The sequence below is a fragment of the Chrysemys picta genome, chromosome 1 (genome assembly GCF_011386835.1).
Source record: "Chrysemys picta bellii isolate R12L10 chromosome 1, ASM1138683v2, whole genome shotgun sequence".
Lineage (NCBI taxonomy): Eukaryota > Metazoa > Chordata > Testudines > Emydidae > Chrysemys > Chrysemys picta.
Genome location: NC_088791.1, coordinates 242,904,260 through 242,930,079, shown reverse-complemented (window position 1 = coordinate 242,930,079; position 25,820 = coordinate 242,904,260). Strand labels below are relative to the sequence as shown.

Genomic DNA, 25,820 nt, shown 5'->3' with positions numbered 1-25,820 from the left:
CAATGTTAGAAGTACTCTTCACTACATAATGAAAGGTTTCAGAGTAGCAGCCGTGTTAGTCTGTATCCGCAAAAAGAAGAACAGGAGGACTTGTGGCACCTTAGAGACTAACAAATTTATTAGAGCATAAGCTTTCGTGGACTATAGCCCACTTCTTCGGATGCATATACCTATATGCATCCGAAGAAGTGGGCTATAGTCCACGAAAGCTTATGCTCTAATAAATTTGTTAGTCTCTAAGGTGCCACAAGTCCTCCTGTTCTTCTCTTCACTACATATTTGTTGATACAATAACTCAGTTAGGATTTATTTACCTTAATGGCTTCTACTTGCTGACAGATCATCTGAAGTAAAGATTTCTGATCCTCTGCCCAACGAGGGGGAGTTTTGGGAGAGAACTGAAAGAACAATGATTGACTCTTATCACATTAATTAAAACCAATACATTTCAGAAGAATTGTGTGTGTTATTTGATATACCTTGTAGCTTTTACTTGGTGATAAAGAAAATTTTGTTGGTGATGGAGTGGAGTGTTTAAATTCTGAATCTACAGTTCGGGATAGGCCATTCTTGAAGACAGGACTTCCTTCTTCGCCATAATCCCCAAGTTCTTGAATTACTGTATCCAGCATCTCCTTAACAGTTTCTATTGACACTGGTAACTGGGAGAGAATTGCAGTGCACAAAGAGGTTTAGGGATATACTCTCATTTTGAGTTCAAGTGCAACTGGAGTAATAAAGCACTATTAGCAAAACAGAATTTCATGTAAAAATACCACGTATCAAGATGACTATTTCTCTATCTGAACAAATAGATTCCAAATATTTTTACTAACGCAAAACCTGAACATCCTAGCTTTTAATATGCTAATCTTTCTAGTCAGTTTCCCACAACTTTTGCCATTGTCAACTACTATTGTTTACATGACATATGACTTATTGTCTCTTCCAAAACTCAATGCCCACTCTGGATGAATGTCATTACTATATATAGGACAAAAATATTAAATGATATAATTCTGCATGAACTTCTGTAGAAAGACTCATCTAACCAGAAGTAGTATATAAATGTGGCTTTTCCTGATTCTTCAGCTCTACCTGAGTATTTGTAAGCAATGACTGATTAGGATTAAGTCAAAGATAGAGAGTTAAATGCAGTCAAATATTTAATCTCCACTCTAACCTTGGCCTAATATTTGTCCAAAAATAAAAGTTCCTTTTATTTTAGTTCAATTTCAGAATCTTGACTACAGTATTGATTCACAATTTTTTTAAATAACGCTTTTTAAAAAGTGTGCATAGCAAAATATTTCCAAAATAGAAAAGAACTGTTACCACCTGCATTTTAGGAACAAACTACACAGAGTCCTTTTGAGTGCATAGTTCATTCTTAAATACTGAATTTGGTTTGTAAAGAAAAACACTTCACCGAAGAAAATGTTAATGCCCTATCAAATTTTGAAAGGATAATTTAAAACAGGAAATTTCCTGCTGACACAAAGGATTCCATCAGTAATGAACGATAAAGCAAACCAAATTACATACCTTCTCAATTACTGAAGTGTCTGTAAAACTTTCATCAATGATCTTTAATAGATAGTCTTTGCTCTTCTGCAAGTGACTTTTGCACTCTTCTTGTTCTTGTGGTGAGAGTGCATCAGTCTCAATTTCTTCAGCCTTTCTCTGGAAAATCTATCCAACAAAGTAGTGATTTTTACCATACAGTATTAAGAACATAAAAATTAAAATAAAAGAGTTACACCTACTAGTGCAAGATTCCAATAAGAAACAACGTTTTTAATAGCTTCAAGTGCTAGCAAAGCATCCTCGGTTTTTCCATCAACTGCATCCAACATAGCAAATGCTATATATGCCTCCTCTTCATATTCTGTAACCTGAGAAACCTACAAAGAGAAGTTTTGTCAAAAACTAAAAGTAAAGCTTACATCCTCTAGGCAACTGCTTGATACAAAGTACATTTAACCTCATGCTCTTGGAAGTGCTTTAAAAAAGCATTCCTACTGGAAGTTTATTTCCCCTTACTTAAAAAAACAACAAAAACAGAGGTCAATGTGTCCTTTTTGTATTTTTGAGAGCAATTTGATAGTCACAATAATATTTCTAAAACATTTATTGCTGCACAGGGAATATAAAAAAAACAAAAAACAAAACAAAAAAACCCACCACAACCCACACACGTTTGAGTCACATGAAATTAGCCGGAAAAAAGTTAAGAATGGAAATCCAATTGAATTGTCCCCACTGTGTAACATTTTGAAAAGATGTTATCAACTTTAAAAATATCTAAACATTTAAGCTTTCCATTGGACTAATTCCATTTAAGATTACTGAAACTGCAAGAAAACTTGTTTGGCTTGTTTACTCTGTGCAGCTGACAGCAATTTGAGTCTACTCAATTTCAGTTTCTATATGAATCTGGGGATAAAAGTTATAAGGGGAGCTGGTAGCACTACCAATAACTAAGGGGAATGTCAGGCAACCATAAGACCCTGTTTTCAGTTGCTTATAAATTTTGCCAAACTAATTGTTGAGGCTGAAATTTTACATGCTCGTGTCTCCCGCTGGCGGAATTTTTTTGGAAAATTTCAACACAAATGTTCCAGCCATTTCCAAGAACAAGGTTAGGAAACGTACATTGTTTTGCCCATGATAAAAAATTCCTTACAACTTTTTAATCCAACAGTTCTACTGCCTCCATGCTTTTGAGCAGAAACTTGAAATTTGGCAGACAGTTGGCCTGTGTGTCAGAGATATGCTTTTTTAAGATATCGGTGAAAAACAGCCCAAATTTGGCCAAATTACAAGCCATTAAGAACAGTAGTTTGCATGTGCTCAATGGAGATTTGCTGCGACTTTGCTGCCACATTTCTTGACAATTCCACCTGTTCTGAACAAGCTGAGGTTCAGTGCCACAGGAGCTAAACTGAATTTACCTTGCAGTTTGCCTTTTTAAAAGCTAGGAAATTACATACACAACCCTACATTAAAAACATTAAGGTTGCAAATTCAGGCACTAAATTTAGGAAATGCCTTTGCAACCTTAGTTCAGCCCCGCCCCTTGAGCATATGTATTAGGACAGTCTTTATTTTCATGATCACATAATATTTTTTCCACACAATCCCTGCCTTGTTCTGTGCTCAGGATGAACAGTGCACAATGAATTAGTAGCTATTTCACATTGTTTTTTCCTTATACCTTCTTTACTAGACACACTACTCAAACTGCACTTAATATGGAATTATTTCTTCATGGGCTTTTCCATACCCACTATAGTATGAGAGTGCTTCACAAACACTACAGAATTTATTTTCACAACATCCCAGTGATGAGGGGGCTTTATCCCTATTTTACAGATGGAGAAATAAGAGAAATTGAAGTCAAAAGTCCATTAACATTAGGTGTCTAACCTGATATGCCTAGAGCATCTCTGGCATTTCTTAACATCTGAATTTTCAACTTTGGTATCTTAATAATGTTCCTTAACTGTAGTGTGTGTGTAATTTTTTATACAAATAGAAAATTCACTAAATGACAAGGGGATTAAGGGATGAGTAGTACCTGAAACTATCTTTAACTTTGAAAGAGACTAGATTTCAAGCTCATGTCCCTTTAAAATGAAGCCTAAAGTTCAGGCTTAAAGAGCTTGACAGCACTCCCTTTCTGTCAGATTTCACATACCTTCATGTTTTCAAAGGTGGATATTGATGTTGCTCAACCATCACTTAATATTTCTCAATTTTTGACTTTCACTATTATGTGGCTAACATGGCCCACAGCAAAATAAACTTAAGCTTGGTGCAATATTGTTTCTTCAACTGATGGAACTCAGTCATTACAGCATTTCTGATTCTGCATGCCTCAGCTAAACTATTTATGAAACATACAGAAATGAGAAGCATTGTGATATGGAAGAGGTACAGAATTAAAAAGCAACTAGAGTAGTAGCCAAGAGATCTGTACTCTATTTCCAGCTTGATTATTAGCTCCCTAAGTGACTAGACTGTGTGCTTCCGTCTCCTTATCTTTAAAATAGGGCAAATGCTGTTTATCTACTTGTAGCAAGGTGGTGTTACCTCCCTCAGAGAATGACAGGGAGGGACCACAACATGCCCCCTCGTGGGCCGAACCAGGAGAGCCAGTCCGCCCCAACAGGAGCAGAAGGGTGAGATAGGAAGGGGAAGTACAAAAGGTGGGCCTTGCAACTTAGTTGTGGTTGAGCCACCACAAGAGACAGATGCATCCCGCCTGCTGCTGGAGCCTGCAGGGGAGCTGCCTCCTGAGAATCCTTCCAGATCTCCCCGGGCTGCCAGCAGACCAAGACGCTGGGGAGCTGCTGGGGCTGACAACAGACACAAGTACACCCGAGTGGGAGAGTAGGAAGCAGCCCAGGGAAACCAGGCAACAGTCTGGTTGGGACCTGGCCTGATACAGAGTCACCGTGTTGCAGGTGGATCCCTGCTGACCCAGTGGCAGACCACTCCGCCACTGTTCAGGTCCTGGGCTGGCATGTGGTGAAGTTGGGCAGGCCTGTGTCCCCCCTGCCACTCCATCCCTGGGGGCAGTACTCTCCCTCCTTAGGCCAGGAGGCCTGTGCTCCTCACACAACCCTACCTGAGCCCCATAGACTCTCTTGGTGCTCACTCTTACCTAAGCCTCTAGACTTTATGGTGCTCACCCCCACTGGGGCTCAGACTGCTTAGCTGCTCTGCCAATTGCAGACCAGAGCTTACCCATTGCTTTGCTGCCCAGCCCTGACTGGGCCTAGGGCTCAAAGACTGCTGTACTGTTCTGCCCAGCTGGAGGATCAGAGCACTACGTGAAGCTAATTCCCCCCTTTGAGCACCTTTACAGGTACGCGACAGTGAGGAGGCATGGCCTCCCTCAGAGACTGTCAGAGGGATGGTCACCCAGCCTACACTGTCTTTGTAAAACACTGAATTCTATGGATGAAGAGCATTAAGTTATATTACTACACATGCTACACATTTTGAAAAAAAATTCAAATAAAATGGCAAATATCTTGTTCTAACACCAAGGGAAAAGCAACTTTTGTTATACCACACATCTGAGTGTGCCATTATACTGAGATCAAGTACAGAATAGTTGTCTGGCCAGTTTGCAAGACATATCCTTCTGCTCATTTTTCTGGATGTGTTGAAATGTCACCTAACTTAATTATGAATATGAAGTTCTATAAGTAGTAAGTCAAGAAAAACAACCATTTTGTACAGCCTAAATTGGATTTTGTATCTGTGTGTTAGTCCTCTAGTCTCATCTGCTCTTTTTTGTGTGGGGGGGATGGGGGGGGGGGTCTATGAAAATGTGCATTCACACAAAGCAGTTTAAATCTTAGTCAGTCAAAACCCTTCCTCCAAAAGTGTTCTCTCAATACCAGCAGTTTCCATACATGATATCATCACATTCTATATCATTTGTTACTTCAATCTCTAAATACTTACCCAGGGCCCTGAACAGTACTGCATAAGACCCTAAACAACTAAATTAAACAAAAAAGTCTTCAATTTAATATGCAAATACAAACATAGTCACTGTGTCAGCCCCTTCAACTTTACCAATTTTCCAGAAAAAGCTCAGCCAAAACCAGAGTAGTGTCTACAAAAGTCTGAACAGTTTCATTTTCTACTCAACCATATCTCAAACTATCCTGGTATTAAACAGAAAATTCTGCTCTATCAGCATTGGCAACTAAATCATAGAAAAATAGGGCTGGAAGAGACCCTGAGAGGTCTTCTAGTCCATCCCCCTGCGCTGAGGCAGGACCGAGTAAACAAACCATTCTTGACAGGTGTTTGTCTAACCTGTTCTTAAAAACCCCCAATGATGGGGATTCCACAATCTCCCGTGGAAGCCTATTGTAGAGTTTATCCTTATAATTAGAAAGTTTCCCCTAATATCTAACCTTAGTCTTCTTTGCTGTAGATTAAACTCATTACTACTTGTTCTACCTTCAATGGACGTGGAGAACAATTGATCAGTCCTCTTTAACAGCCCTTAATATATGTGAAGACTTATCAGGTTCCCATCTTTACACTACATATACCCAGCTTTTTTGTTTGTTTGTTTTAAACCTATCCTCACAGCTCAGATTTTCTAAATCTTTGTAATTTTTGCTGCTATCCTCTGGACTCTCTCCAATTTGTCCATGACCTTTCCTAAAGCATGGTGCTCAGACCGGGACACGGTATTCCAGCTGAGGCCTCTCCAGTGCCACACAGAGCGGGAGGATTACCTCCCATATCTTATGTACAACATTACTGTTAATACATTCCAGAACAATATTAGCTTTTTATGTAACTGTATCACATTGCTGGCCCATATTCAATTTCTGACCCACTATAACCTCCAGCTTCTTTCCAGCAGTAATACTGCCTAGCCAGTAATGCCCAACTTTGTATTTGGGCATTTCATTTGTCCTTTTTAAGTGAAGTACTTTGCACTTATCTTTACTGAATTTCATCTTGTTGAATTCAGACCAATTCTCCAATCTGTCCAAAACCTTTTGAATTCTGATCCTGTCCTCCAATGTGCTAGGAACCCTCCCAGCTTGGTGTCATTTGCAAGTTTTATAAACATACTCTTTCACTACATTAACCCAATCATTAATGAAAATAGTGACTAGTGCCAGAACCAGGACAGACCCCTGGGACCCCACTAGATATACCCTCTTAGTTTGTCAGTGAACCATTGATACTATTCTGAGTAGCCTTTCAACCAGTTGTGCACTCACCTTATACTAATTTCATCTAATCACATTTCCCTAGTTTGCTTATGAAAATGTCATATGGGATGGTGTCACAAGCCTTACTAAAAAAAAAATCAAGGTGCATCATATCTACTGCTTCCCTGCTATCCACTAGACCTGTAACGTTATCGAAGAAGAAGTTATGTTGGTTTGGGATGATTTGTTCTTGCCAAACCCATGTTGGGTATTCCTTATTGTCTTATCATCTAGGAGATTGCAAACTGATTGTTTAATAATTTGTTCCAGAATCTTTCCAGGTACTGAAGTTCGGCTGATTGGTCTATAATTCCTAGGGTCCTCTTTATTCTCCCTTTTAAAGATAGGTGCTAGGTTTGCCCTTCTCCAGTCCTCTGGGACTTCACCCATCCTCCATGCGTTCTCAAAGATAATGACTACCTGTTCCAAGATTGCTTCAGCTAGTTCCTTAAGTACCCTAGGATGAATTTCATCAGGCTCTGATGACTTGAATACACCTAACTTACCTACATATTCTTTAACCTGTTTTTTCCTATTCTGGAATATGTTCCTTCCCCCTTGTTAATATTAACTGTATCAATTAACTGGTTATAATTAACTTTTTTAGTGAAGATTGAAGCAAAGAACGCTTTAAACATTTCAGCCCTCTTGATGTCATCCCTTATTAGCCCTGCATCACAGCTAAGTGGCAGAGATACACTTCATCTTTCTTTCGCTCCTAATTCATTTATAGAACCTCTTATTGCCTTATTTCTCTTGCTAAGTGTAACTCACTTGTGCCTTGGCCTGATTTTCCCCCCTACATGCTTATGCTATTCTTTTGCGCTCATCCTTCGATTTGTACGTTTCCACTTTTTTGTAGGATTCGTTTTTGATGTTCACGTCATTAAAAAGCTCCTGAGATAGTGTTGGCCTATTACTATTCTTCCTATCTTTCTTTCCCAGAAAAAAGTCAGATGCCTTCTAGTTCCTTCCCCAATCTCCATTAGGAGAAATCCTTATATACTTCATGCACACATACACAAAAAAGATCCAAAAGTATGCTTCACGTGCCCCAAACAGACTCATCCATCACAAAATATTTAACTAATCCTTGACACTCACGTAGACAATTTTGAATACCAATAAGCCTTTATCCCAGAATCACTGTTGACTGCACAGATGTTGGCCACATCTTAAACTGAATCAAAAGGGTTTTCCTCCCACACCTAGATGCTATTCAGGTTCTCATATCATGGCATCTCTATACCTGACTGTAAGAGAGTCGATGCCCTAAACGGTTTTAAGGCAATAGCTTAACCTCTGGCAAACTGACTTCACATCTCACTGAGTTTTACTAGCAGAGAATTTGGCCCAAGTGTTGAATTGCTGACACTTGGGAGCTCACATGAAGTTACTTACATGCTCTAGAAAGGGGAGAATTAAGAATATTCCTTGCAAAGAGTTGGCTGAACTCTGTATGCCATAAATTCAAGCAACAATGCATCCAGGAGCCTTATGTCATCCAACACAATACAGTACAGAAATGGAAGACAAGAAAATAAGGAAAGAAAGAGGGGAAAAGCCTAATAACAGAGTTATATGGAACAAAATCTAGAGTATTGAGAAATTATAAACATGGCAAACAGTGAGGATTCAGTACTCATACTACAGTGATGGGCAGCAGCATAAATCCTTAAGGTACATCTATCTACTACTTTTCCCTAAGGCCTGAAGGTCTCTAATAAGAACAATGATGTAATCATTTATTTTTACAAAGCCTTTGGAAGACTAACTAGACTGCTGTAAGCTCTGGGCTTTTCAGTAAAAAAAAAATGGATTAAACTAGAATCCAAACAAAAACAAAAAAAGTCACAGAAAGATAAGAGATTATGCCTTATGCATAGGGCCCTACAAAATTCATGGTCCATTTTGGTCAATTTCATGGCCATAGGATTTTAAAAATCATAAATCTCATGATTTCAATTATATAAATCTTGAAATTTCACAATGTTGTAATTGTAGGAGTCCTGACACAAAGAGGAGTTGGGGGAGGAGGGGTCTCGCTAGGTTATTGTAGGGAGGGTTGCGGTACTGCTACCCTTACTTCTGCGAGGCTGCTGGCGGAGGCGCAACAGCTGCCGCTCTCTGACCACCCAGCTCTGAAGGCAGTGCAGAAGTAAGGCTGGCAATACCCCTAAAATAACCTTGTGACACCCCCCCCCTTCCTTTAACTCCCTTTTGGGTCAGGGCCCCCAATTTAAGAAATACTGGTCTCCTCGGTGAAATCTGTATAGTATAGGATAAAAGCACACGAGAGACCAGATTTCATGGTCCGTGAAGCATTTTTCATGGCCGTGAATTTGGTAGGGCCCCACTCATGCAACATGTAGATCAAATTATTTTACTTATCACAAGAGAAGAGACAGTATAAAGGCATAAAAATTTGTAATTTTTCAAAAATAAAGAAAGGAAGGTACTACTCTAATAGCACAGTTTATGTACACAAGACAATGAGCAACAGCTTGACATTGGAAGATCAAGCTTAAATGAGGCATTAGGAAAAATTTATGGCAAGGTTATTAAAGCTGCTAAGAAATTAAGGCAGTAACCAAGTCATGGAAATGTACAAAACCCTATCAGAAATCAGAACTCTGCACTCACTTGAAGCACTAGAGTAAAGCTGGGTCAAGTTTTTCCAATCAAAATTTTTTTTTAGCTGAAAAATGCAGATTCAAGTTGAGGGAAACATTTTGTGAATTTGTGTCTATTTCAACGAATTGTTTCAGTCAAAAAACAGTTTTGGAAGTGGGGGAGGTAATATCTTTTATTAGACCAAGTTCTGTTGGTGTGAGAGACAAGCTTTTGAGCTTACACAGGTCTTGAACTCTGGGTGAACTAGAAAGCTTGCCTCTCTCACCAACAGAGAAAGCTTGTCTCTCTCACTAATAAAAGATATTACCTGACCCACCCTCTCTAATATCCTGGGACCAATCTGGCTACAGCTACACTGCATACATAGTTTTGGAAGTGTCAAACTAGAGTCACAAAACCCCTTTTACTCAACAGCCCAGGGGTTAGGGCACTCACCCAGGATGCGGGAGACCCAGATCCCTATTGTAGCTGTTCTACTTAGTATAAATCAATAGTCACTAAACCAGAGAGACACTGAGAATGACACTATGGCCTGATGGTTACGGCACTGGCCAAGGAGGGAGAACACCTGGGTTCCAATCCCCACTCTGGGGAGGTGATTCAAATCTGGGTCTCCCACATCCCAGGTGAGTACCTAACCATTAGGCTATTAGGTAAATGTGGCCACCAGTACTACTTCCTCTGGGATTTTATGAATCTAGCCCAAAATTTCATTTCCTTTTATTTAAAAAGTTAACAGTGCCCAAAATCAAAACAAAACATTTTGGTTGACCCAAAATGAAGTCCCTTCCAACTTTAGTTCACAAAATATTGTGCTTTGGATTGACACAAAACAAGATTTCAGAACTGCCAGTGAATCACCTCTCACCCTTCCTCAACAACAGTTATTTACACAGCTCTACAACAGAGTAGGTTTCAGGTTGCTTCCAGCCCGTCAATCTAATCCAGCTAGTTATGTTAGTACCTGAATATCTGCACTATGGAAGTGTTTGAACAAAGGATCAATAGGTTCAGGAACACTTTTCTTCTTTTTGATGATTTCCAGCATAGGCAAAACTTTTTTCCAATAATAAACACTTCGACCAATGTATTCCCTTTGGTCATAGAAAGAATTTAGACTACTGCCCTGTGAAGGAAGCAGAATAGAAGAGTGTTTATTTTAAGGAATTTCAGCTATTACTAGATATTATTCAAACTGTTAACTTGCTTCAACTACAGACAGTCTTCAAAAGCTCTGGTATTGTCTTATGCACCTCTGACTCCTCAGGTGAGTCTCATCCAGTCTCTGTACAAGCCCTACATAACGCATGCAACACATGTAGCTAGAAAAAAAGTGAGATTTTAAAAGGATACCAAATGACTATTGGAAAAAGGAATGCAAAAAGTTATTTCGTTTGGCATAACATGATCAAGTGAATATTTACTACATTCAGTTTATTTCTACTAATTGCTAAATTGTGCTAAGAATGATAAAATATTTTACAACACGCCAAACAGAAATATGTAAGTTATAAAGATTAAGTTACAGTGTTAATTATTTAAGTTATAATAAAGGTAAAAATATTTTTGCCAACTTACTGTTTTATGAAGACATTTTGCCCAGTGAACAATTAGGGCAGGTTGAAGTCCATGTTTCCCCAGTGCTCTGAGAGTGTTTATTTCATGCTGGACTAGAAGTCTTAATTTTGCTGCTGTTCCTGGTCTGAAAAGTAATGGACACATTGCCTAATTAGCCTGCTCTGTTTTATGGAAAACTTTTGCTTGTCAATCCATTACAATAATGCAGATAAATTATTAATATCATGCAGATTATTGGTTTTAATCCCTTTTTTGCCTCCCATTTGCCATATACCTGCAGAACTATCCTGATCAAGGTGTGCACCCCACACAGGCCCTGAAGGATTTAGATAGGCCTGTGAGGCCAATTAACATACTGGCAGTACCTGACAGAAAGAGAAAGCCAGGTATAATTGATAATGAAGTCCTATAGGAGCGGGACTGGGTGGTAATTATAAAGCCAGTAAGTTTGCAGCAGAAAAGAGCTTCAGGGAAAGAGTCTGCAAGCACTGTCTGGGGAATAAAAGATGTAGGAAGCAGTCCAGGGAGGCAGGAAGGAGTCTGAGGGAGTAGACCTTGGTTGCCAGCTACAGGGTCTGTAGAGGATGGGTCTGGGTTCCCCTGCCAGCCACAGAGGAAGGTGAAGTGAAACCTCCTGAGGTAAGGGGTGTAAGAACAGAGCCCAGTGACAGATGGAAGATCTGCTATAACATCATCGGACTCTTACACAGGAAGGGGTGGACTAAAATGTAACCTGGTTGAAGGGCTAAGTTGCGGGAAGAGAGACCACTGAAGCGACAATGGGCAGGGGTCACCACACAGGGAGTCAGCTGCTATGCCATGCCCAGCCACAAGGAGATGCTCCTGCATTGAGTGAATCCCTTTACATACACCAATCCATTTCTAAAGGTATGTTGCCACTGCAACTACAGCTGTGATTATACCACAGGTAGGTATACTGTACTAGCTTTAATCATGGGTAACAACAATTGTGAAGAGGCATGGACTTGTATTTGGGCTAGCTGCCCAAGTGTACTTGTGTTACTATCCTGCGCTGGAGTCCGTGACACCACATTTTCAGTACTACTGTTACCCTTACTGGTTAGTTTAAAGATAGCCTACCCATGGTACAACGACACCTTCACTTGCAGCATAGAAATACCATAGAAGTCTTTTTCAAAACTCTCAGAAATTTTTATTATCAAAATTCGAGTGTCTAAGATTGAAGGTGTTGAAATAATGAAGTACATGCTACAAGAGTCTACAGTCACCTGATTAGTAGTACTAAGATTCTCATGCTGGAAGTGACTTAGATTTAGTAAAATGTTAAAAAAATAAATAAATAAGAACACCACTTACATTGTTTTTTTGTGAATAAGGTTATTAACAGCATCCCACCAGGATCTCTGCCTTTCACTACAGAGCTGTTTGCTCACTGGCAGAGGTAAAAATTGAGGCTGATGTGAACTGTAGTGAGTATTAAATGTCTCTTGTAATTGTAAGTGGCTAGTAAATATCACTCCAAGTAGAAATACCTGTTTTCATAAAATAAATACATGTTAGACTGTGCAATTCTCCATGGCGTAGTAAATTTCAGTGCTTAAACTGTTTCCTTACTTCAAGGTCCAATATACAGATTGTTTCAGGAGCATTGGTCTCAAGTCTTGATGTTTCCTGGGGCAAGTGGAAAAGTTGTTTTAACCATTTGCGTATTTCAGGTAAGATTGACATGGAGTTCCACTGTAAACCAAGCCACGTAAGGTGCTGGAGACAACCACTGTGCACTCGAATTGCGCCTAAACAGAAACAAATGATTGTTTACTTCTAAAGTCTGTATCAGCAGAATCCGCGCAAACAGTAAACTTATCAAAACTGCATTTTATTCCATTAAAAAATTCTTAAGTTATGAAATCTTTAAAAAATGATAATCCAGCCAAACATTTTGGTTTCCTGCCTTTGAATCTACTTCTCTTTCTATGACAAAGCCCCCAAGTCCATTCCTCAGAAGCAAACAGATCTCATGTGTTATCTCTGGAGAATAATTTTATTTTAAATATAAAAATGCCATCACCATCTTATCTATGCAGTATTGTTGTAGGCGTGTCGGTCCCAGGTTATGAGAGAGACAAGGTAAGTGAAGTAATATCTTTTATTGGACCAACTTTCTGTTAGGCCTTGGCTACACTCTGGAATTCACAGCGCTGCCGCAGCAGCGATATGAAGCGCGAGTGTAGTCGCGCCGCCAGCACTGTGAGAGCTCTCGCAGCGCTGTATGTACTCCACCTCTCCGAGGGGAGTAGCTTGCAGCGCTGCAGGTTCTGATCACACTGGCACTTTACAGCGCTGCACTCGCTGCGCTCGGGGGTGGGGGGGGTGGGGGGGGGGGGAGAGAGAGAGAGAGACAGACACACACACACACACACACGGTGTTTTCACACCCCTGAGCGCAACAAGTTGCAGCACTGTACAGCGCCAGTGTAGACAAGGCCTTAGTGAGACACAAGCTTTTGAGCTCACATAGAGTTCTTCTTCAGGTCTGGGAAATGTACTCAGAGCATCACAGCTAAATATTTCCAGGGACCATTCAAGGTAAAGTGGCCCATTAATATCCCTCCAGTCATAGGGGAGAAAGGAAGGAGGAGGAAGCAGCTGCGGACATTGCTAGTGGGTTACAGGATGGGTGAATGCTTTTCATAAAGCAATCACTCTATATTTGACCTATCAATCCCCATCTGCAAAGGAAACATGCACAACACTTTCAAAAGACGAGACTGGGAGTGTAAATTCATAACTTTGTTAGACACTAAAAATCACAGACTGAACTGAGACTCACTTTATGGTTTACAACCCCCCAAGCTGCTCCACCCGCCCTGTGACTGGAGGGGTGTTAACAGGCCACTTCACCTTGAAAGGGGTTAACTACTTATGCCAAACAAACAATCTGTTCTACCTTGTATTTAGCTGTAACACTCTGGGTAAGTCTACACTGCAATTAAACACAAGTGGCTGGCCCGTGCCACCTCACTCGGGTTTGCGGGGCTCAGGCTGCAGGACTGTTTCACTGCAGTATAGATTCCCAGGCATGGGCTGGAACCTGGGCTCTAGGATCCTGCAAGGTGGAAGGATCCCAGAGCTTGGGCTCCAGCCTAAGCCTGAAAGTCTGCATTGCGGTGAAACAGCCCTATAGCCTGAGCCCCACAAGCCCAAGTCATGTCACAGGAGTTTAACGGCAGCGTAGACATTCACTCAGAGTACATTTCCCACACCTGAAGCAGAGCTCTAAGTAAGCTCGAAAGCTTGCCTCTCTCACCAACAGAAGTTTGTCCAATAAAAGATCTTACCCACCTTGTCTCTCTAATCAGCATCTTAAACGATTTTGTCTATGTTTGCATTTCTAAGCACTCAAACAATTACCTATGCTTTGAGGAAAGTAAGTTTGGCAGAAGGGGGCCATGAGCAGGTGACAGAGAGCATGAAAACTCCAAGATTCACTGCAAATGAAGTCTTATTACCTCCATGATTTTGCTCCAAAAGTTCTGATATTGTAGAATTAGATGGAGTGTTTCAGACGTCATTTCAGGCATCATAAGTGTACATGCTGCATCAGCCTTAGAGGTTAACAACAGTCACTTGGCAGCATCCTAACATTTATTTTGTTTTAACCACCCCTCATTCCCAATCTCCACTTTTTTGCACTATATAAAATGAATGTAAAAAGAGTAAGTGTGCTTATTTTAGCTATCAGGTGAATAATGTATGTTTATACTGGGGCAAATAAGTTTATAGTTTAAGACCAACAGCTGCATTATACATTTCATAAACAGACTAAATGTGAGCTAGCTGGAAGCTGTCAAAGCAGTTTAATCAATTGAATTGTTTTTTGTTTGTTTGTTTTTTGTTTTTTTTATAATTAAGACAGTGCTTGAACACAGACAGGTATAAAGGATTTACCTAAATCACCAAATTTTCCAAAGCTAGACAGACTCCACAAGCAGAAGTGTTGGTTTGTAGCTAACAGTGCTATCTTAATTGTAAGTTTTTAATTTAGAAGCAAACAATTAAAAAGATATCTATTTAGGTGAGCTTTTTATTTCTTCAATTCCCTTTTTTGAAGCAAGATTTGTGTAAGTACGTATTCTGGCAGAATAAAGCTGCTTGACCAACTCTCCAAAGTAACTACCATTTCAAACTGACCATCCAGCGAGGACAGACCATTAAGTCTGCACAACACACACTGTTAAGATGAAAGTAGGGATGCTAGAGAATGGTATTTAGAACTGTAAACTCACTTGCCTATGGAATACCTTTCCTCTAGATCTAGGTGTCATTTCTGTAATACTGCATACATTGCACCATCAGAAGTTCCTGAGTTAGCAGTCCTTTATTTTAACAAAGGGGTTGCTAATAGATTATCCTCTTCAAAGAGCTATGGCTCTTGAACTTACTTCCTCTCTTTTTTGTCTCACAGCCAGGTTTAATGATCTTCTACAGATACTTCAAGGCTAATATATTTCCCCTCTGACATTTCTGTGAGAAATGGGTTGCTTGCCTGAGGCATCTGTTTTAATATTTGATAAAGTCTATGTTATAGCCATGTTGTAGATTGTCAAAGTTGCTATTTGTATGAAGGCCATTTATACTTGGTTGAAGTCTGTATTATCTGCAGGATTTTTCTTCAAATCAGAAGAAACATCACACCAAGATATAGAAAGTAAGTGTAAAGTGTTCTTAAGCGATGCTTCTTACCAATATCATATCTGCCTAGCTCCACACGGTCTGGTCCCTGTATACAGACATTTCTGATATTATCAGTGCCAAGGAAAGTTCTCTCTCTGGGAGCTCCATTCTCAAAGAGTGCATCAAATAAAGTAGATTGCCCACTTTCGTTTGCGAAAGACTCCACAATCTCTTTGTAGAAGTCTTGCTTGCCATGGCTTAAGTTTAGCAGCATGTGACCTGTAAAGCAAAACATATTCACGCAGAATTATTTTAAATACGAGTAGTGCAGTGAATTAAGATTGTTTAGTAGCAAGCATGTCTCATCAGAGCATTAATCCAATATGTCAAGAATTAAAGATTATGGGTGAAATCCATGCCCCAATGAAGTCCATGGAAAAACTCCAACAGACATCAATTGGGCCAGGATTTAAGCCCCACACGTTTTCAAGTCTTTTTCATGCTACCCTTTGTGAGGCAGTCAGACCAAAGAATTCTTAAATTCTATCATCTAAACACAAAGATATGGAAATCTTTGTAGGACTAGTATAGCAAATAGGAAAGCCATAATTCTTGGTATTCCGGGGGCCCTGGAATTACCTTCAATATGAATAGCTATGGCTTAAGTAGAATGGTCCCTTCCAGAGCAAGGAAATTTCTGAAAAGCACCCAATCCTAAAGTCGTTTAACCACAATGCATTCCTACAGCACAGTCCCTAGCCTAGAATTCACAACTTAGATTAATGACAAAGAAAAAGGTGGCTCAGAAACAACAGATGTTGTGGTGGGGAAGGAAGACATGGTAATAATAATAGGAGCAGGGCATAACAGGTAGTGTCTGTAGGGGCTACGGCAGAAAGGATTTTAAGGTGACTGAGGTAGCAACTTCAAAAGCTTTATAATTATTCAAAAATGTGAAGAAGAGTTTCTGTAGTTTAAGAACGTTGAAACAGTTCAAAAATGAGTGCTAAGTTAAGAGGAAGATATGGGAACTTAAGTGTATCATGATCAAACTTGCTTTTTATACAAACCTACTTGAAGCTTTGAACATTTTTCATGAATTTAAACAGCAAAATGTTTAATTATGTATCAATTTCAAATCACTAAAAAAACCCATCTCTTGTATATACCATTTGGGAAAGAACATATTACTAGTTTTGTTTTAAACAGTTGAAATTAATATTCTTGTTACCAGACTGGCTCTGTCGATCACAGGCTAACATTTCCAGCATATCTTGTCCAGCTTGATCTGCCTTTATTAGTTTTGTCTTTGGTCTAGGGACCTGGTGGGAATTACACAAGAGTCAGGAACCAAGAAGTTACTGCTTCAAAAGTTAAACTCCCCTCTAGCTTTTTGTTAGTAAAATAAAAAATCCAAAATTTATAATTTATTGAACATGAAGGAAGTTTAATATCATCATGGCAAGTTACTATTTTTCAGTTACCAGACACCACCTTCCGGCCCCCCAAAAAGTTGTTCTTAATTAGCATTTAAGTCTGTATTTTTGCTAGACATCTCTGGGAAGTGTAAATTAATAGCAAGATTAAGCTGGCATGAATACAGACTATTCCCAGATTACAGGTGCCAAGGTGGAAGGAGATATTTTGATTTAATAAGGTGAAGGATTGAGCCCAAATTCTCTGCTGTGTCCACAACACACTGGGTGTGGGGCAAACACATAAAAGGATCTGTACCTCCTCAAGGCTGGGGCCAATTTTACACTGGCAGGTACATGGTGTAGTTGTAGTCAGAGCAAAGGTGATACATCCAAGGTGATAAAAATGCTAACCCATTACAGCCTTACTTCTGATAAGAGCAAGAGCTAAAACGTGCACTCACCTACCCCAGATTTTCTACAACAAACTGAAAGGTCGTAAAATATTGTTTAAAAGCTGTAAGACATGTACACAGAAGTGCTGCTCATCTGAGAACTACAGTTCAAAATAAAATAAAAATGAGTTCTATATCAACTAATGCATAATACAAAAACTGAAAACAGCTTACTTGAAAAGCTATAAGGTAACACAAAGCTGCCAGTTCAGATACAGCTCTCCATTGCTTCTCACTGTGCTGGGCCATTTTCAACAAGAGAGTTCCAGCATACATGTAAAAGTGACCTCTCATTTCCAGGAATGTAATAGACAGCTCATCATTCCCATTCACATATGGTTTCACAGACTGAAGAGCGTGATCAAAACTATAGTACAAACAAAAAGTCATTAAAACTAGGGACAACTGTATATTAGTGGTTTGAGACTTGTCGTTATGTTAGTAAGACTATTGAATTAGTATGTTTGCATGATAGTGAATCAAATGGCTCAATGCACCAGAATCTCAAGTTTTCAATGCTCTAAAGTTGTTTTTTTAAGTACATTCTACTCCCATTAGTAAATCTTATGCTTTGATATCTTGTCCCTCCACTCTCAAAACCACTTCTTTAGCAAGAACACAATCCCTCAACGCATTCCTTGAGTCAGTTCTCCCATTGGCATCGCCTCAAAAATAAAAGGAATTCTTCAAGAGACATGGCTGCACCTCGTAAGCAGGTGTTGAGATGGAGAGAGAAGAGTGAATCATTTGGGATGAGATTAGAATGAAACAAACAGTAAGTGGTGGTAAGAGGGACGTACAGAAGGTGATTGGAACCAAGTGAGCATATGATCTGAATTAACCAAAGCCATGGTCAATTTCATGATTTCAGATATTTACATCTGAAATTTAATGGCGTTGTAACTGTGGGGGTCCTGATTCAAGCAGGGTGGGGGGGCAAAAGCTGTTGTAGGGGGGTTGCAGGATTGCCATAGTCACTTCTGTGCTGCCTTCAGAGCCCAGCTCTGAAGATAGCAGCTGCGTAGTTTCCTGAAGCTGGAGGAGGCTCCTGGAGGAGGAGGTAGGTCCAATCTTCCAGTGCTGCTGGGAGTGCCCCAATCAGGGGCTCCTAGCTGCTAGTCAGGGCCAGTGGTGGATTAACGTGTGGGATCATGGGGCCCGTGCCCAGGGGCCCTGGACATTTTGAAAAATGGGTACCCCAGCCCTAGCAGGAGCCATAGGGTGGAAGCCCCGAGCCTCTGCAGATGTTGCAGGGGCTGAATCCCCAAGCCCGGGCAGGAGCCAGGATCGGGGGCAGCAGCTCTGAGTCTGGGCAGGAGCCATTGGGGGGGGGAGGGGAAACTGGGGAGGAGAAGCCTGGAGCTGAGGCAGGAGTTGTGAGGGGCCAAAGCCCCAAGTCCCGGCTTGAGCTGCAGGAGTGGCAGCCCCCAGCCCAGGTCCCTGAGCCGGGCAGGAGCCACTGGGGAGGGGGGGGGGGAAGCAGCCTCGAGCCCAGGGGGGTAGGCCCAGGCCAGGCCCTTGAGCCCAGGCAGGAGCTGCAAGGTGGAAGCCCCGAATCCCAGCTGGAGCCGCTGGGGGGGTGGGGGGGGGGGGGATGCAGCAGCCCCAAGTCCAGGTGCCCGGAGCTGGGGAGGGGGCAGAAGCCCCGGAGCTCGAGCATCCGGAGCCTGGGCAGAAGCTGGGGCTGGAGGGAAGGGAGCAGAAGCCCCAGAGCTGGAGTGTGGCCTGGGTAGGAGCTGGAGCTGCAGCTGCAGGGGATGGCAGTCCCAAGCCCCAGCTGGAGCCCATGCATTCCCCAGCCCTGGCAAGACCTGGGGGTGGGAGGGAGTGAGAGAGAGAGAACGAACAGCAGCCCAGAGCTGCGGCAGGAGCCCAACAACAGCCGTGGGGGCGGCAGCCCAGAGCCCAAATCTGGAGCTGCTGCAGCGTAGAAGTGAGCATGGTACACCCTCTTCTGCTCTGCCTGTGGAGGTGGGTCTGATCTCCCTCCGATAACAGCCGTGCAGGGGAAGGACAAGTCCTGTCCCTCCCCAGCCTGCCTGATTTCGTGGAGATCAGATTTCATGGGGAAAGGCCTATTTCACGGCCGTGAAATTGGTAGGGCCCTACCTATGCTGCTTGAGTAATATGAAGACACACATTGGTTACTGTACAGTTATGAAGTGTTCTTTCTTACTAGATAAGAGACAAGCAAGGGACCATGTATAAGCTTATGGGAAAAATATTGCTCTGGGTCTTCAAGCCTAGATTAAAGTGAAGAGATACGCATCAGTTCCAGCCTAGCAGCCAGCAGACTGAAGGCAGATGCACAGCATCAGACAGGATAACACAAGACAGAAGTACCAGCCTCAGTGACTACTACAGAATTGTTTTTAAAGTTAGTCGTTTCCCTCAACCACCTGTACACTGAAAGAAGTCTGTTTGATGCTCCATGGCACAGAATGACACCCCTTGACAAGAGATTACTCAGAAGTCTTTTACAGTAGGAATGTGATGAAGATAGTACCTTGCAAGTGATTCTCTGCTTTCTTGAACATCTCTAGTAGAAAGTGTCATTATCACAAGGTTGGAGTAGGCCAGCAGCAGATCTCTGTTGGTGTTTCTCCAAATACTTTTTTCAGACTCGGAGTCCTGTGCAAATTCCAGATATTCCTAGAAAAGATTTATTAGAAGACATAATTTAGTCACCTTTCTTGAGGTGGTAATAGTACCACCCCTAGAGCATGTTAGTTACATTCACAGAATATTCCAGTTTGCAAGGTGGGATCTTAACATCCAGTTCTCCCCCAGATTCTCCAGCAACAAAGCCTCTCTACCAAAGATTGAAGTGCTACGCCAAATCTGTTCAAGAGACAAACCCAACAGTCTTATGTATAAACATTAAGAACAAATGTAATAAAGTATGGAGAGTAAACTGAAGTGTGTTGTACCTCCTTTTGTTTTGGTGGAGTTTAGTTTAAAAAAAAAAAAAAGAACTCTTCCATAGTCCCTGTGCTGTCCCTTAGTCCCCAACTGGAGGATAGACACTAGTTCCACTAAAGAACCAGCCTAGTATAGAAAACACAAGAGATTTTCCCAAAACCACAGTATGGATTTAACAAACCTTAAGTGTCTGTACAACACACGAACACCATTGCAAGCTTGATCGCCTAGTAATCTTCTTTTCTGCCTCTCGACAGTGAGCCACAGCATCCTTCAATCTTTTATTTGAACGGTAGAGCTCTACTAGCCTGATGTTTACATAGACATCATCTGGTCTTGCATAGAGTTCCGATTGTATCAGATCAAAAAGCTGATTCCATCCATCTTCACCTTTACAATCCAATAACTGTTCCTATTAAAAACAAAGGCAGGGTGTTTTTAGTATCTCATTTTCCATTTAAACTTTTTTTTAATCACTGACCATATGACAGGACAGTTTCCTTTGTTATCCCTACTCTTAGCAACCTGATTATGCATAGACCAAGTGGTTGAGAGTATGTCAGGTTTTATTTATATTGACATTTATATAGCAAATTATACAAACTCTCATTTGATAAGACTTAATAGCATTATTTGAGATTTTTTTAAAAATATTTTTAAAATGTTTCTTTATTGAAGTAAGTGCACAAGGAGTCTCAGAGAATCCAGTCAGATCTAGCAGGATTTTGGTTTTACAGAATATTCTTTTCATTATATTCCTATTCTATACCACTGTATCTAGTCAAGGATTCATTTTTGTTAAAAAAAAGCAGTTAACTTTTTAAAAAGACGGACAATTTGAACTATGTTATTGCTGGCATACATTAGAAAACTAATGCATTCATACACCAGTCAGGCCACAGATGCTTAGTTACCTGAAAAGAGCAAACTTCATTACTCTCATTCATAAGAATGGGAGTGAAGATACAGACTCCATGTTGGAAAGGAAAAGTAGCAACAATTTTTTTTTTAAAAGCAAATATTTATCCAAGTGTTTATTCAAGAGTACAGAAAGTAGGAAACTAGCCCAATGCCATCAAAAAAGCTGCTGCACACTAATCCCTCAGACAGGAAAAGCTACACAAAAAAGTCAGTGTCTGTTATGGACTTCTGTGATGGACTTCAGACATTTAAGTGAAAACAATATTTTTATAGATCTATAATCAATACAGAATTAGGGATTCTAACGAATTGAGATGTCCATAATTGTTCCCAGAAAACTCAAAAACAAATAAGCAAAGTGTGAGAGTTACTGAGGTTGGGCCTGGTACTTGCTAGGTAGTCAGCCATAAACGCAGATCAGAAAATATATCACTAGACAAAGAAACCAGTAACAGTTTAAAGGTCTGCTACTTGTCAGAACTAGAAGTGCTGTCATGGACCAGGAAGTTCTCCCTACATCAAGTTCTGAAGTAATTCAAATATGAAATTGCAGAACTACTAACTGTGGTATGTAACCTATAATTTAAAGCAACTTCTGAACCAGATGACTGGAGGATAGCTAATGTGATGCCTATTTTTTAAAAAAGCTCCAGAGGCGATCCCAGCAATTACAGGCTAATAAGCCTAACTTCAATACCAGGCAAATTGAAACTATAGTAAAGACTAGAATTACCAGACACAAGTGAACACAGTATGTTGGGGAACAGTCAACATGGCTTTTATAAAGAGAAATCATGCCTCACCAATCTATTAGAATTCTTTGAGGGGGTCAATATACATTTGGACAAAGGCAATCCAGTGGATATAGTGTACTTAAACTTTCAGAAAGCCTTTGACGAGGTTCCTCACCAAAGGCTCTTAAGCAAGATAAGCAGTCATGAGATATGAGGGAAGGTCCACTCATGAATCAGTAACTGGTTAAAAGATAGGAAACAAAGGGTAGGAATAAAAAGTCAGTTTTCAGAATAGAGAGAGGTAAATAGTGGTGTCCACCAGAGGCCTGTACTGCAACCAGTGCTGTTTAACGTTCATAAATGATCTGGAAAAAGTGGTAACGTGAGATGGCAAAATTTGCAGATGATACAAAATTACTCAAGATAGTTAACTCCGGAGTGGACTGCGAAGAGTTACAAAGGGATCTCACTAAACTGGGCAACTGGGCAACAAAATGGCAGATGAAATTCAATGTTGATAAATGCAAAGTAATGCATATTGGATGACCGTTATGTTCTTATCTGCAACATTACTACAACCACAATACTAGGAATAGAACTGGGACAACTTTTCCAGCAGTTTCAAAAATCTATCAAATAGTTAGACTGAACAGGAAGGAAGAAAAAAAAACCGAAACGCTTCAGTAATGTTGAAATAAACTTGTTTCAACCCAACCGAAAAAATGTCATGTCAATTTCAGGCATTTTGACAAAAGGAAAGAAGCAGACTAAGTTTACAAAAAAGGAGGGGTGCCTCCCTTATAAGCTTTATCCCAGTAGTTAGAGTACTCACCTGAGATGTGGGACATCCCCCCCACCCGCCAGCCTGACATAGAGGAGGGATTGGAACTTGGATTTCTCACATTGCAGGAGTGTGCCCTTGCCACTGGGCTATGGGATATTCTGGTATGGGGCTCTCAATCTCTCCTGTTGAAGCTATTCCACTTTCTATAACGACATATTAATGGGGACTTGAACTTGTGTCTCCCACGTCCTATGTGACTGCTTCAACAGGAGAGATTGAGCGTGCCTAAAAGGGAGGAAGCTCACCCCCAGATCTCCTGCCCTTTTGTGAATCGAGCTCTTTCTTTTTATCAAAATGTCTGAAATCCACATGAAATGTTTTGAGTTAGGTCAAAACAAAATATTCTGAACCAACATTTCTGACTTTTCAAAAAAAATCCCCAAAATTTTTGAATAAATTTGTTTTCTGTTCAACCCAAAACAAAATTTTTTGGAACTGTCAATGAACTAAAAAATCCATCATTTGCACAGCTCTACCTAGGAACCTAGACATGGCCTAGAATATCACCGGGAGAGGTGTTGTGCAGATACAGAAAGTAAAGATGGTCCATGCCGCGATAGTAATACTGAAGATCAACCTCAACACATCACAAAGACTTCAAAATTTGCGGATCTTCAGTGATCAAAGAATATGAAGAGAGAATCTCAGACTACAGAAGAACAAGAGTAAGACTCAAGATACGTGATGACTCCTAAACTACTTAGACCACGGTTTCTCAACCTGTGGGTCATGACCAGAATGCTCTGGGTCACCAGAATGCATCAAAGGATCACGATCCTGGCTGGGCTCAGCTCCCCATTCTGGGTGCTGTGACACAGTGCACTGAGTCACAGTGCTGCTCAGGTTTGACCCAGCCGCCCCTCCACCATGACGACGGGGCCAGCTGGGCAAAATTTGAGTGGCACAATGATCCTATGCACCAGGCTGCAGCAACAACTCAGACAAATTTGGCCCAGCTGAAGTTGCAATACCTGGTGATGGGAGGCGAGCCCAGCCAGCCTCACAGGACAGGAGCCAGGAGGATGTGGTTGATGTCACGTTCTCAGTTAAGTACCCCCCCCCCCCCAATACCCTGGCCCACAGCCAACTGAAACCCCCCCCCCCCCCCGTCATAACATCCATCCTGGTCCCCAGATGTTTCCCCACTGCACCCATAGGCCCTTGTCCTCCAAACTCCCCACTTTGCCCCAGGACTCCAAATCACCTCACCACTTTACCCTCTACCCACCAAGGGGCATGTATGGGGGCTGTGGTATTTTGGGAACTATCAGCTTGCTGCCCTTCCCCTAGGCTCCTATGCCCCCATATCCTCCCCCCAACCCTCCCACTGCTGCCCCCCCGCTTTCCCCACTCCACTCCCAGACCTCCCAATCTCCCCACCTCACCTCCAGGCCCCCTGATCCCCTCCACGCTTTAACTTCCACGCCCCCCTGCCCCTGGGCCGTGTGAGAGGGCTGTGTGTTTCTGGAGGATGGCTCAATTCACTTGCCCTACCGCAGGTGCCAGTGGGGTGTTCCCCATCTGTTCACATCTGGCTGGAGTATCTGGAATCTTAGCTCCAAGAATCCTGCCCCCATGCCCTGATGGACCCCTGTAGGAAAGAGAAGCATTGGCCTGTCATGACCCACTGACCAATCAAGGTATACAAATGGGTTCCTGAGCCACAAAGATTAAGAACCACTGATTTAGACTAACCAAAAAAGCTAGAGGTGAGATGGAATGGACAGGCCAATCTGTCTTGGCCCTAGCTTAAAATAACTGCATGCAAGTTAGAACTTAGTGATTATAGCACACCTCAAAATTTCAGTTTACCTTCAGTCTGTAAACAGCAGGGCTTCCAGGGAAGAGTTTAGAAGCTCTCTCAACCCAGTATTTTGTTCTTCCATCTGTAACATCGTTGTCACACAATAATTCCGCAATCTTCAGTACAAGATCTTTTTGTGTTGGGTTCAACTCCACTGAACGCTAATATTTCACCACCACCACAAAAAAAATCAAACAGCTGTTATTTTTTGTAGTTAGTATGAAATAGGAATATTTCAGCATATAACTAGATAAACAGAAAAAACTACTCAGATTACTCAGCAATACTCATCAGCACATACTTTTACAGTTTTAAGTGTTCAATGAAAGCAGCTTCAAAAATCTGTTATAGTACTATACTACGCAAGATGGTTTGGACATGTTTGTAATAAGCTTATTTTTCAAAAAGTTATTAGGTGAAGAAACATATGCTGGTAGTTTTACACTTTTATATGCTTATGGAACAAGTCAGACCAACAAGTTTTGGTCCTGATTCTGCAATGCAGTTTATTAGCAATTGGAATCCACACCATAAAGTTATAGGGAACCCTGTTAGGGAATCCCAGGGCAAACTTGATGCCTTATTTTAAAAAGTATTCTACCAGCCTAAACTCCCTATTAATCAATTTTCAGTGTGGGAAGAAGTTAATGGTAGGGTTTCTTAAACATCAGCTCTAGGACAGATACAGTATACAGTTACTTCTGTTTGAATTTTCTTTACACTTATAGATATTGCATCAATAGTAAGATCAGGTGAAGAATTTCCTCGATTTCTTTCATGTTTTTAATTTGTGCATTTGACAGTACTGACCATAGTCAGTTTTGTTTTCCCAGGGATAGCAAGTTAGTTTCCTTCTTTGGTTTTGCTGGTCTTTAACACAGCACCAGGGAAGAGAATACACATTTTGAGAGAGAGAAAGAGAGGAAAATATAACAAGAATCACAAAAAGCTGTCTCACAAACTCAGTGCTGCAAGAAACTGAGCTAAAAGTCTTATTACAATTCATTAAAGGGCTAGATATTGATATGAATATCCAGTTACATTAGATAGGATAAAGTTCATAAGGACTAAATCCTCATGCTTTAGAACATAAGCC

The 25,820-nt window shown here is 40.9% G+C and overlaps 1 protein-coding gene across 4 annotated transcripts in view; it reads right to left on the bottom strand.

The window, feature by feature from the left end:
- Positions 1–25,820, bottom strand: part of LOC101947983 (E3 SUMO-protein ligase RanBP2) — a 66,717-nt gene that overhangs the window by 34,996 nt on the left and 5,901 nt on the right. For 3 of the 4 annotated variants that reach the window (XM_005306956.5, XM_042854312.2, XM_065580958.1), the window contains 14 exons: positions 24,733–24,885; positions 20,603–20,833; positions 20,006–20,151; positions 17,674–17,866; positions 16,861–16,951; positions 15,699–15,908; positions 12,570–12,748; positions 12,312–12,487; positions 10,974–11,097; positions 10,360–10,521; positions 1,767–1,904; positions 1,546–1,692; positions 480–662; positions 315–398 (listed from right to left, as the gene is read on the bottom strand). In XM_005306956.5, coding sequence (XP_005307013.2) covers positions 315–398; positions 480–662; positions 1,546–1,692; positions 1,767–1,904; positions 10,360–10,521; positions 10,974–11,097; positions 12,312–12,487; positions 12,570–12,748; positions 15,699–15,908; positions 16,861–16,951; positions 17,674–17,866; positions 20,006–20,151; positions 20,603–20,833; positions 24,733–24,885 — 2,217 coding nt within the window. Of the gene's footprint in view, positions 1–314; positions 399–479; positions 663–1,545; positions 1,693–1,766; positions 1,905–10,359; positions 10,522–10,973; positions 11,098–12,311; positions 12,488–12,569; positions 12,749–15,698; positions 15,909–16,860; positions 16,952–17,673; positions 17,867–20,005; positions 20,152–20,602; positions 20,834–24,732; positions 24,886–25,820 lie in introns of those variants that run through there. The other variant, XM_065580959.1, reaches the window with a different exon arrangement.